The sequence below is a fragment of the Lucilia sericata genome, unplaced genomic scaffold, assembly GCF_015586225.1.
Source record: "Lucilia sericata isolate MDLA Ls3-8-SP2 unplaced genomic scaffold, ASM1558622v1 Contig000143F_arrow, whole genome shotgun sequence".
NCBI lineage: Eukaryota > Metazoa > Arthropoda > Insecta > Diptera > Calliphoridae > Lucilia > Lucilia sericata.
Window position 1 is genome coordinate 168,557 of NW_023994175.1, and position 12,306 is coordinate 180,862.

Sequence of the window (12,306 nt, forward strand, 5' to 3'; positions counted from 1 at the left end):
AATTTTCTGCAAAAAATATATATAGAGATAAGATTAAAAGCGAGTTGAGGGACAATTCAATAATACTCTTTTTTCAATTTATTTACAACATTATTTATTAAATAAAAGTCTATAAATCATTCAAATCTTGTGAAGCCACTTGCAATAGTATTTCAAAAATTAAAAATACATTGAAAAAAAAAATAGTTTTAATTTTCATATTCCAGTTTAATTGTAATTGTCTAAATAGTCTCGAAATTTTCAGTTTTGAATGTATGTAAAAAATACAAAAAATTGTTAGGAAATTCTAGAGGAAATGTTGTCCAATTAGAAAAAATTAATAAATTATTTTTTAGTCGAACTATTAAAAATTCAAATGAATTCATGCTTAATATTTGTTAAGAAAAAATATATGATTAATTATTATATTTACACTTTTAAAGGTTAAATATAATTACCGAGAACAATGCTAAATATTCTACAATCAAATAAAGTTTCAAAACAAATTTGTCTCACGTGTTAAGTGACTATAAATTTAATTAAAATTTTATAAAAAAAATGGGTGGTATATTAATTTTTTCATTAGATTTAGAAAACATGGAAAGAGCGGTTTTTATTTTCTTAAATCTTAAAAAATGTGTGACTAACATATAGTCCTAACAAGAGAAAAAATCTGTTTTTCACAAATATATTTTTGTTATTTAAAAATAATCAAATAGTAAAATATTTAAGATTATTAAGCTCTTTCCTCCTTTTGTTTCTATTTAAATTATATAAAAAGCTTAAATTTGAATTTTTTGGGGTGAGTGTATTAGATTCGTCACTGCTTAATATATTAGCACTCTTGCTAGTTTTCTCTTTAGTTTTATTTTACTTAAAATTAAAATACAGAAAACCAGTTTTGTGTAAATTAGTATTTATAATAGAAACATCGATTATTCTTTAAAAATTTTCACAATGAGTTGCTTTGATAGAAGTTGCATTTATCTAAGTAAATGTAACAAATAGCTTCTAAATAAATCGCTTTCAATATGTCGATTTGAATTTTTAACAAATCCTCATGTTTTGCTATAAGTAAAAGATGGAATTAGAAAGGAAAACAGATACTGTCTTTAAGAAGTTTTCACAAGATTTTCATAACATTAAAGACATTCAAAATTTTACCACAGGGTATTTAATAAAGATACATATGTTTATGTTTGTGTTTATATTTGTTTACTTATGAAAAGGAAATTGTGCTATAAATATGATACTACTTAATAACATATTCTTTACTAATTTCCTGCTAGTGTTGCTTGCCATTAAGTTAAATTTTCATATCCTGAAATTTAAGTTCCTGTTTGCTAAGCAATTTATACAGAAATATTCTTTTATCATGCATTAAAGTGTTTAAGGACACTATGTATATTTTTTAAATTAAATAAATTTTAATCTAAGTTGTTTAAAGGTTTAAAAAATATTTCAAGTTTTAGGATAACCTAAATGGATCATGTTCTCCAATAACACTTGCAGGGTTATAGAATAGAAAGGTTGAACAATAGAAAATCTTAATGTGTGTCAATTAATAGAATACAATAGCATAGATGTGTGTATGTTAAAGTTAGTAAAAAAAAAACGTACTTAAAAGGAATAAACTCTTCATTATTGTTTGTGCACAAAAAGTTTAACTTGTTTATTAAACACTGAATGCAATCTTAAATATTATAATATTGCATCTGATATTTATCTTTAAATAAAAGAATAAAACAATTTTATGACCTGTTTTACTAAATACATAAGCATTTAGTGAGTTTGTATTATAATACGTATTATTAATATTTAACATAATATTAATCATTCGTCTATGTGGCCATACACAAAGAGCTCTCTGATTTTTCTTCTTTCACACGCTTAAAAAAGTCTTGCTCTTAATTTTGAATATTTTTGATTGAGATATACATACATAGAGAAATCTCTGATGTTAAACATTTCTTTGATCACTTCATCAAAAGTAAATATCTGGAATCGGTTGTAGATTCTTAAATAACGTACTAATTCCACATCAAAAATTGATATAGAGAAACTCTATAATCTTTAAATCATCCTAGGTATTTGTGATAAATTCAAATCAGATAAATTATTCTAAAAATATGATGAAAATGCTCATAATGTTATATCCTATATAAACAATACCTACAGTAACTAAGTAAATAATAAAAAATTATTAAACGATTAAAAATGTTATTGATGGTTTATGATAGGAATTAATATACACTTTAATAAATCGAAGAAAAATCGTCTTGTATAAAACGATGTTTAAATTTAAAAACATGCCACAAGACTCAGATATGTTTTACTAAAAATATTTATGTATGTAATAACATTCATTATAAACAGTTTAAATGACAACCATCTTAAGTCTGATTCCATATTCCATGAATAAAAAGTTAGTATATTTATTTAAAATATTTTGACCGATATTGTATGTTATGGCATTACGGTTTGGTTGATATTTATTGTGTCTGTCTGTCATTTTTCTATTTGTGTACTTTACTCGTATTTTAAAATAATGTCAGGAAAATAAATGTGGATATGTGCAAACGACATTCTAAATGTAGGTGCACCCAGCGAACAATTCATGACGAAAAAGTAGTTCGTGAAGAGGTTCAATTAACGACAGAGTATTTTTTTGAACCATGTAAGATTTTACCACTAGCTTGTCTATGGATAAGGTCCTCAGGACTGCATTTCGAATACCCTTCCAAAATTTTTTTTTGCTGGGTAAATGTACGTAAGTATGTAAAATATAGTATATTTTTGTATAAGGATTTAAAGCAAACATACGCATGTATGCACGAATGGATGAATGATGTGGAAAAGTATGCTAGAGATAGAGTGAGCCAGTTATAAATAAAGTAAAATGTTTTACTGCCATTTACAGAATTTAAAATTAAACCCCTAACGCTAAAATAAATGGTTAGAGATAACAAACAAGAAAAGTTTAACCTATAAAATCTATTTGCAAGACAAAGTTATTCAAATATTTGCAAAGGAAACAGAAGATGAACAAATGAATTGTCTAATATTATATTTTACTAACATTTTATTTTACTTATATGCGAATTTTAATATTATTTTTGTATGATTCAATGATATCAAAATTTAAATAAAATATTATTTTTAAAAAATACTGTTAATAAAAGTAGAGTGATATTTATTTTTTTTTGTTACTTACAGTTGAACCCGTTTTCACGCTTTCTAAAAGAACTGAATACAATACTTATAATAACTGCATTTAAGAAGTGATTGTGAATCACAAACTACATATCAACTATAAGTCGAAACATTTAAAGAAATGCATTTAGTGGGGATAATTAAAAGGCACTAAGAAATAAACTATGAAGCGGAAAAAGTTTGTAACTTGTGTCGAGTGAATGAAGATGGTATATTTTCTAGGAACTGACAAAATAGATTTTTACTACCACGTACATATTTCTGTTTTAACAAAATCATACATACTATAAGCAATGTTTAAATGTTCATACTTTTAAATTTATCTTTAACTTAGTAGCAGTTGCCAGAGAACATATTTAAATTAAACTTTGTTCTGCATAAATTTAATTATAAAACAGATAAAAAAAGACGAAAACTGTAAAGACATCGTCAGTATACATTATTCCTGTGGCAACCAGCAAAGTTAAAATACAAAAGTTTCAACTTAAATTATACACTTCCTTTTTAACCCTCTATCCATCAATCAAACACTATTAATCAAGTGTTGTCGCACGTAATGAGGACATTTTTACGCTCTTTCGCGTTTTTATCAGATTATAAATTCCTTGCTATTCTTGCGATTTTCATTTTAAACTTGATTGATTTTAAAATTTCGGTTAGAGGCGAAAAATTTACATTGGGCTATCTGACTGGATCACAAAGATCTCCAGGAAATTTGGATTATCAAAAGCCAGGTAAGAAGAATCGAAAATAATACCCAGTTCGTAATATAACATTATTTTATTTTTTTTTAAAAAGGTATAACAATCTCAGGTGCGATAACCTTAGCTGTGAAGGAGGTTAATGAGGAGAAATTAAAAACTTTAGGTCATTCATTGGATTTTATTGTAGCTGAAACATATGGGGACGAAGTCAATAGTATAAAACAGACAGCATCATTATGGACCAAACAAATAGTGGCATACATAGGTCCGCAAGAAACATGTATACACGAAGGTCGCATGGCAGCAGCTTTCAATTTACCAATGATATCGTATGTAAGTGTTGGCATTAACATTCATAATTATCTAGTGAAACCGATATTAATACAAATTCGTAGTATTGCACACATCATGACACATCTAATAAACAGGATTTTCCCACATTTGCCCGAACTCGACCGCCAGATACTCAGATATCGAAATCTGTAGTTTCGTTACTATTGGCATTTAATTGGACTCAGGTAAATAATGTTAAAATTAATTTTTCGTAAATTTATTTCAAAATTTTTAATGCGTTAATGTTTTGCGTAGGTAACATTTTTATATCTCGATCATCCAGATAGTTTATATCAGCCTGTGGCCGATACAATAATAAACATTTTAAAAAGTGCTGGGATTTCGGTTCGTGATACTAAGACATGGAATGCAATTTATCATTATGGTTTCATGGCGAATCCATTCGATAGATTGGTGGAAAAAACGTTTGCAAATACAAGAAGTAAGTGCAACTACTAAAGTGACAATTAATATATGTTAGGTAAATACGAAAGTTTTATGCAGACAATCATTTGTATTTCCAATTAATTTAAGCCACTTATTAAAGTTTATTTATTCATTTTTTCATCTTGATAATGTGAAAATACGTATATATGTATGTATACTTATGTATGAAGTTTATCATCCATTGAAAGGACACTTTAATAAGGGTGATAAAATTGATAAACAGATAAACTGTTTAAACAAAATCTTACCTACAGTTGACTTATTATATGATGTTTCCCTTGCTTTAATGTTTGCAAGGATAGCACAACTAAATTGGGAGATTACAATCGTAACTTCCAAATGCGAATTTCGAATAAATCCTTTTTTGTTTGCAAATTTAACCAGAAAGTCTAAACACCATTAATTCTTATTTGTATAAGTAAGGTTAAAAGATAAGAAATTTATTTGCAAGAAGTTTTAAAAGACAATTTTATATTTTAGCGGATGTTTTTTTAACAAATTTTCTTTTTGTTCCCTTATAGATAAAATGAAATGTTTAAATAGCATATGAGGTATTTCTTTTTGTATAGTTTTGCTGTAAATATTGAATTTTTAATGTATGTAACAGAGAATGAAGAGCAATAAACAACAGATTTTTGTTGTTTTACAAACCTTTGATAAATGCTTAAGAATAAAACTCTACGGCTACAACTTTTACAATTTGTTTCGGCAGGATTTTAGAAACCCATTCGTCACGGAAAGTTTTTGTTCCATAATGACCTCAACAAAGTGATGTTGTTATTACATACTAATGGCTATCAGAAATAATAATATATAATTTAAAGTTTTATTTTACACACATTCTTAAAGCATTTTACTTTTATGTGATTTTCTACACCCAACTTTAATTCAGAATCGAATCTTAAGAATATGAGGGGTTTTTTTCTTAATGAAATTAAATCTCTTCTTTATTCACCCATGTATTCAAATACATATAAATGTTTATTTTATTTTACATCCGTGCAAAATTCTATACTTATGTGTATGTCTGTCTACTCTTATGTTATCCCTTTATCATGTTATTTTATTGGATTTTTACGATATCTACTGTTAATTACTTCATCTGTCTGTCTGTATTTCGTATGAACCTTTTTACTTTCATATTGTAATGTATATTTTATGGGAAGTATGTATGTACATAGTATGTATATCCTTTTTCCTTTCTATCTTATATATGTATGTACATATGAACGTCTTGTAAGTTCGTTGATTACTTTGTTTTTATGTTATTCCTTTGGCTTTAGTTTATGTTATACTGGGTCATTACTATGAGCATGTTGGTTTAATGGTATCACTGTATAACAAGGGTCTCCTAAACAAGGGTGATTATTTTGTGGTGGGCATCGATATTGAACAGTATGATGCATCTAAACCGGAGAAGTATATGCGTGGCCTGCTAATGGAAAAAAGCGATGAACGAGCGGAAAAAGCATTTCAATCATATTTGGGTATATTTCCAACAGCACCCCTAAGATTTCGAGAATTCGCAAAGGAGGTAAGTTTGTTTTGTTATTTATCACTCACACAAAAACAAATCGATGTGTGATGTTCATATTTGTTTGATTTTCTTAGTATTTTAATAAAAAACTTACTAAATCAGTTATTGAAAACTAATTTAAATTCACCATGTTCTAAGGGATTTATTATTATTTGTCATATAAACTGCTCATAACAATGTTAAAATATGTAAATCATGGATTGCATATCACATACATATAAACTACATATTATGTATATATATTATGTTTTTAGGTTAACAAGTATATGGAACAACCACCTTTTAATTTTCCTAATCCCTTGGGCCATTTTGGAGGCTCCAAGCAGGTGAGAAGTTATTCTAATTATTTTCTTTATAAATTTAAAAATTTTGCATTCTGACTAGTCTTTTCTTATAGATTAGTGCGGAAGCAGCTTATTTATATGATGCGGTGCACTTATATGCAAACGCTTTAATACATGTTTTACAACATAAAGGAAATCCAAGAAATGGCACAGCCATAATTGAGGCTATAAAAGGATCCAAATACCGCAGCGCTATGGGGTAAGCCTAAGATTAGAAACTCTTTGAATTTAGTAATTCCAAAAATTGTATTACCTTTCAGATATTATGTCTACATAGATGAAAATGGTGATGCGGCTGGAAATTACACAGTATTAGCGCGTGGTTTAGCACGCAATCAGAGAAATAAAACAGTTCCTGGTCTGATTCCAGTAGGAACATTCATTCAGACACAAAGTGATAAACTACCTGTAAGTACTAAAGTATTTATAAATACAAACACATGTTCAATAAATAATAAATATGCTGTAAATATTTTAAATTGTTTTTGCACTGCCATCTGTTTCTTCATTCTATCACATTTTGTTCACTTTTCATTTGTTAACAATCACTGCCATTTGTTTTAACTAAAAAACTAACTTAAGAGCTATAAGCAGGTAAGCAGATTCCACACAACCATACATATAACTTCGAATACATAATTTAATTAATTCCTTTTTTTGTTTTAAGGATCTCAATTTATATGGCAACATAGAATGGGTGGGCGCTGGACGTCCAGCCGCAGAACCCAATTGTGGGTTTGCTGGAGAAAAATGTATCAGTATGTTTTAATTATTTAAACTAATAAAAGTTTTATAATAAATAGTCCTTTTTTTCTATGTTTTGAAAAGGTTATACCGGTGAAATTTCTGCTGGCATTGCAGGGGGTGCTTTACTATTACTGGGCATTGTTTCGTTGGTATTATATCGCAACTGGCGTTATGAACAAGAATTGGATAGTTTGTTATGGAAAATTGATTTTCGGGAAGTTCAAATGCATGAAAATGAAAAAGAATCAAATGCTCAAAAACAAACAAGGGTAAGTTAGTAAATGCAAATAGAACAATCATTCTTCTAATTCATAATTTATATCATATTTTTATAACTTTGCACTAAAATTATATTAAACATGTCGAAAAACCTGGTGCTTTTTTATAGTCAATGTTTTATAGAAATTATTAATTTATTTCCAAAGCTTTTAATAAATAACATCTTTTTCTATGTGTCTTATATTATTCATTACTTAGTCAACCCATCCTTTAATTCGAACAAGCCAAGTTAGTTTAAGTTCAAATCCTGATGCAGACTTTCGTTACACTACCATATTTACACCAATCGGTCTATACAAAGGACAATTGTATGCTATTAAAAAAGTGCGCAAAAAATGTGTTGACATAACGAGAGAAATGAAGAAAGAACTTAAATTGGTAAATAAAAAAATAAGAAAATCGTTTATTTCTTTAACATTTATCGTATTTACAGTTAAGAGATACTCGTCATGATAATATATGCGCTTTTATTGGAGCTTGTACAGATCCACCGAATATTTGTATTATTACTGAATATTGCACAAGGGGTAGTTTAAAGGTGAGCAATGTACACCCTTAGTATAAAAACGTACTTAATCTTTATAAATAGTTGGATTGTGAAAATGTAACTTTATTGAATTTTCTTCATATTTCATTGGCTGCAATAATGCCAACAGGACATTTTGGAAAATGAAGACGTCAAGCTGGACAACATGTTTATTGCTTCAATGGTGGCCGACATAATACGAGTAAGTCATAATCCTTGTTATGAGAAAAACAATCAAAATAGATTTCATTGTTACTTTCCATCTTTGATTTCTTTCCTTTCATTGTTTCATTTGTCCTTTACATTAGGGTGTCATTTATTTACATGAATCGCCCATACGTTTCCATGGTTCTTTGTGTACATCAAATTGCTTGATTGACTCACGCTGGGTTGTTAAGCTAACAGATTTTGGACTTTTTGCCTTTAAAAAAGGTATAGAGGACAATTCCACAGACATTCAATCGATGTCAGCCAAATGTTCAAGTAAGTATTATAAATAAAAAACATTCGTAGAAAGTAATTTTCTGAAATAATGTTAAAAACTAGAATTTATCTACATTAGTTATTTGCTTTCGTATAAAAAAATAAAGAATACAGATTCCTATCATATTAACTCCAACAGCGGTATTTCTCTTGAAAATTAATATTTCAATAAAAAATCTTCCTGTACCTATTACTATTACTTGATGTACCTATTACTATTGCTACATATAAAAACAACCGGCATACATACATTGAAAATTTTCAAAACTTATAAAATGATAATAGATAGAGTTAGCTACTTTTGCTGCGCTCATGTTGCAACAACTCAAAACTTTTCGTATAAATAATTTTATATTTATTTTTAAACATCAAAATACTACTGTCTACATATAGTATACTAATTCTCAAATGTATCTTAAGCATGTTTGTGAATGGCGTACGATTTACTGTTGTTAAAAAAGTTGCTAACATTTGTAAGTCTTTGAACAGTTTGCTTGTGTAAGCAGTCGTGGCCGAGCGGTTAAGGCGTCTGACTAGAAATCAGATTCCCTCTGGGAGCGTAGGTTCGAATCCTACCGACTGCGAATGGAAGTTTTTTTATTTTTTTTTTTTTTAATTTTTTAAATTAATTTTTGGTTTTAAAAAATTAGTATAGGCATGGTATAATTAAATTAATACATCTTGAGTATAGGTTTTCATTAAAAGTGTTTTTCGAAACGAGGATAATAATTTAAAAATTAATTTATTGAACGCATTAACTTAATGTTGTAAAATTATCAATAAATAAAAAAATAAATCTGTCAATTTCAAAATACGTAACGTGATTTGTTGATAATATTCCAGAACTTCTTTATCGTGCGCCTGAGTTGCTACGTCAAGGCCCGGCTTCTTTAGTCATGGGTTCTCAGAAAGGAGATTCTTACTCTTTTGGTATTGTGTTATATGAAATTCATACAAGACATGGGCCATTTGGTGAAACTGGACTTTCGGCCATGCAATGTTTACAGAAAGTTTTGCAAGTTCAGGATACGTTATATCCTTATCGTCCTTCTTTGCAACCCTTAGAAACATCTTTCGATTGCGTACGAGAAATTTTAAAAGAATGTTGGTGTGAAAAGCCCGAAGAAAGGCCGGACTTTAAGACCATACGTGCAAAATTAAGACCATTGCGGAAGGGCATGAAGCCAAATATATTTGATAATATGATGGCAATGATGGAGAAATATGCCAATAACTTGGAAGCTTTAGTGGACGAGAGAACTGACCAGTTGCAGGAAGAAAAAAAGAAAACTGATGCTTTGCTTTTGGAGATGCTTCCACGACCCGTGGCAGAACAATTAAAGAAAGGACACAAAGTAGATCCCGAAAGTTATGAACAAGTTTCTATATACTTTAGCGATATAGTGGGGTTTACAGCCATGTCTGCAGAGAGCACTCCGTTGCAGGTGGTTGATTTTTTAAATGATTTGTATACGTGCTTTGATTCAATTATCGGTCATTATGACGTGTATAAAGTCGAGACTATAGGAGACGCGTATATGGTAGTAAGTAAATAATAAATACAAATGAAACATAATGCATTTAAATTTTAAAATGTTCAATCGCTCACATTTGCAAGGTCTCTGGTTTGCCGATACGAAATGGTGATTTACATGCAGCCGAAATAGCTTCAATGTCTTTACATCTGCTTAGTGCGGTTTCCGAATTTAAAATTCGCCATCGTCCTCACAACAAATTGCTTTTACGAATAGGTATCCACTCAGGACCTGTATGTGCTGGTGTTGTAGGACTTAAAATGCCTCGATATTGTCTTTTTGGAGACACCGTTAATACCGCTTCTCGCATGGAGTCATCGGGGGTACCATTAAAAATACATTGCAGTTCGCAATGCAAAGACTTGCTTGAAAAACTTGGCGGTTACCATTATCAAGAACGAGGTATTATTAATATGAAAGGCAAAGGTGAACAACGGACGTATTGGTTGCTTGGAGAGGACGAAGAGGCTAAAGCGAAGCGAACCTATGAACGATCACAGAGAAGAGGCTCTCGAGCCTTAAACAAATTCATACAGGGAACAATAAAACAACAACAGGATCAGTTGTCGGCAGCAAATGATTTGGGTATACGATCGTCTTTAAAAAATAAAAATATGGCCCGGAATTCACTGGCTCGCTCCTCTAGTTTGGAGTCACCAAAAAAGTTACGATTTGCCACTGGCACTCTATTAGAGCACCATCGTTATCACAGGTATATACATATTTAATGTGCATTGCATCCAACATATCGGACAAATATTGTTTTTATTTTCTTATTTCTGCGCTTTTAGTGATGAGGCTTTGCTAGAAGTCATTACCGATTCCTATAGCGGTGTAAGGCGATCGTCTGGCGGTTCTTGTCAATCTCGTTATGAAGAGTCAACATTATCTTGCCAAAGTTGTGAAGATTTAAGTACTTACCAACGCCAAAGACGTCCGTCCTCTTTTCCTTCTGCCAATACGCCCCTCTTGCTGAATCATAAAGATACCTGAAAGTTAATAATGGTTAAAAATAAAACGTAGTGTCAACATTTAACCATCGATATCCAGAAATATTGAATACACAAAAAGTGTAAGAATGTTCAATTTTAGTTGTACTTAATAGTGAAATCGATCTAGTCTTTTTAATTTAAGTAGATTAATTTTATGTAGAATGTGTATATATTTATTTATTTAATTTTGCCACCAAAATGGACGAATATAATTTAATTATTTATGTCAATAAAAATCTTCCAATAGGAATACAAAATACATATGCATGTATGTGTGCATAAAAAGTGTCCACTCAAAACAGTTTTATCCAACATAGTGTGTCTTTGCTTATTTCATTTTCAATCGTTAAAATTACTAATTTTGTTCATAAACCGCAACACTTTAATTAAATCACTAATCTGGCAACGCTTAACTTGCTAGTGCAGCCACACACTCTCATCTACACCACTTTTTTTTGTTATTTGTTATTGCATTGCTTATAACGGTACTGACAACAACAATAAAATGTTTAATTGCAATTCCTCTTTAGTTTTCTCTAAATTTGATAAGTGATAAGATGTTTTCGGAGTTTATTGTCGCGTATATTTAATTTTCGTTGAAAAACTAAATGATATTATTAAATATTGTGAAAAAACATTGTACAAAACATTCAATAAATGATTATGAATATAAAAAAACTAAAATAGAATGAAAACGTGCTGCATATTCGTGAAAAAATATAAATTATTGGCGGTCGTCCATTTTCTTATTGAATAAATGTTATTATGCTGAGAAAATATCATGCATTAATTTGTTTTATTATAATTTTCTAAAGAATGAAAAAAGCGAAATTGTAGAAAAAGTGAAAGTTCGTGGAAAATAAATTTAAATGTTTACTCGCGTATTTGTTATTGTTTATATTAGGCTTGAAAGTGCCTAAGGAGAAAATTAATATGAAAGTAGTGCAGTGGAATAAGCATGTTTCAAAAGTATAATAAAATTAAAATAAATATGTAAAAGAAATATTTTTCTTATAAAAAAATATATTGCCAATATTGTTGTAATGAAATAAGTTTATTAAATGTTGTTATAAAAATATATTATTAAAATTAATTAATAAATTAATTTATAGAAAAAAATTAAATTATAATCTAATAAAATAAAAAACAATATAAAGGAGAAGAGTTAAATGGTGAGTAGGTAGATC

The 12,306-nt window shown here is 29.1% G+C and overlaps 1 protein-coding gene and 1 non-coding gene across 6 annotated transcripts in view; both read left to right on the forward strand.

Moving 5' to 3' along the window:
- The window catches only part of LOC119601114 (speract receptor), a 65,608-nt gene extending 53,437 nt beyond the window's left edge, over nucleotides 1-12,171 (forward strand). For 3 of the 5 annotated variants that reach the window (XM_037951868.1, XM_037951866.1, XM_037951867.1), the window contains 18 exons: nucleotides 3,196-3,926; nucleotides 3,991-4,229; nucleotides 4,292-4,414; nucleotides 4,485-4,671; nucleotides 5,960-6,210; nucleotides 6,468-6,539; nucleotides 6,611-6,756; nucleotides 6,818-6,965; nucleotides 7,140-7,151; nucleotides 7,225-7,315; nucleotides 7,386-7,573; nucleotides 7,782-7,961; nucleotides 8,017-8,121; nucleotides 8,240-8,311; nucleotides 8,418-8,592; nucleotides 9,436-10,136; nucleotides 10,211-10,839; nucleotides 10,919-11,120. In XM_037951868.1, the coding sequence (XP_037807796.1) occupies nucleotides 3,749-3,926; nucleotides 3,991-4,229; nucleotides 4,292-4,414; nucleotides 4,485-4,671; nucleotides 5,960-6,210; nucleotides 6,468-6,539; nucleotides 6,611-6,756; nucleotides 6,818-6,965; nucleotides 7,140-7,151; nucleotides 7,225-7,315; nucleotides 7,386-7,573; nucleotides 7,782-7,961; nucleotides 8,017-8,121; nucleotides 8,240-8,311; nucleotides 8,418-8,592; nucleotides 9,436-10,136; nucleotides 10,211-10,839; nucleotides 10,919-11,120 (3,699 nt within the window). In that variant the 5' untranslated portion in view covers nucleotides 3,196-3,748. Of the gene's footprint in view, nucleotides 1-3,195; nucleotides 3,927-3,990; nucleotides 4,230-4,291; nucleotides 4,415-4,484; nucleotides 4,672-5,959; nucleotides 6,211-6,467; nucleotides 6,540-6,610; nucleotides 6,757-6,817; nucleotides 6,966-7,139; nucleotides 7,152-7,224; nucleotides 7,316-7,385; nucleotides 7,574-7,781; nucleotides 7,962-8,016; nucleotides 8,122-8,239; nucleotides 8,312-8,417; nucleotides 8,593-9,435; nucleotides 10,137-10,210; nucleotides 10,840-10,918 lie in introns of all 5 variants that reach the window. The other 2 variants (XM_037951869.1, XM_037951870.1) reach the window with 2 other exon arrangements.
- On the forward strand, nucleotides 9,095-9,176 carry Trnas-aga. Its single transcript has one exon. It is a non-coding gene; the product is annotated as a tRNA-Ser (tRNA).
- Nucleotides 12,172-12,306: the final 135 nt, after the last annotated feature.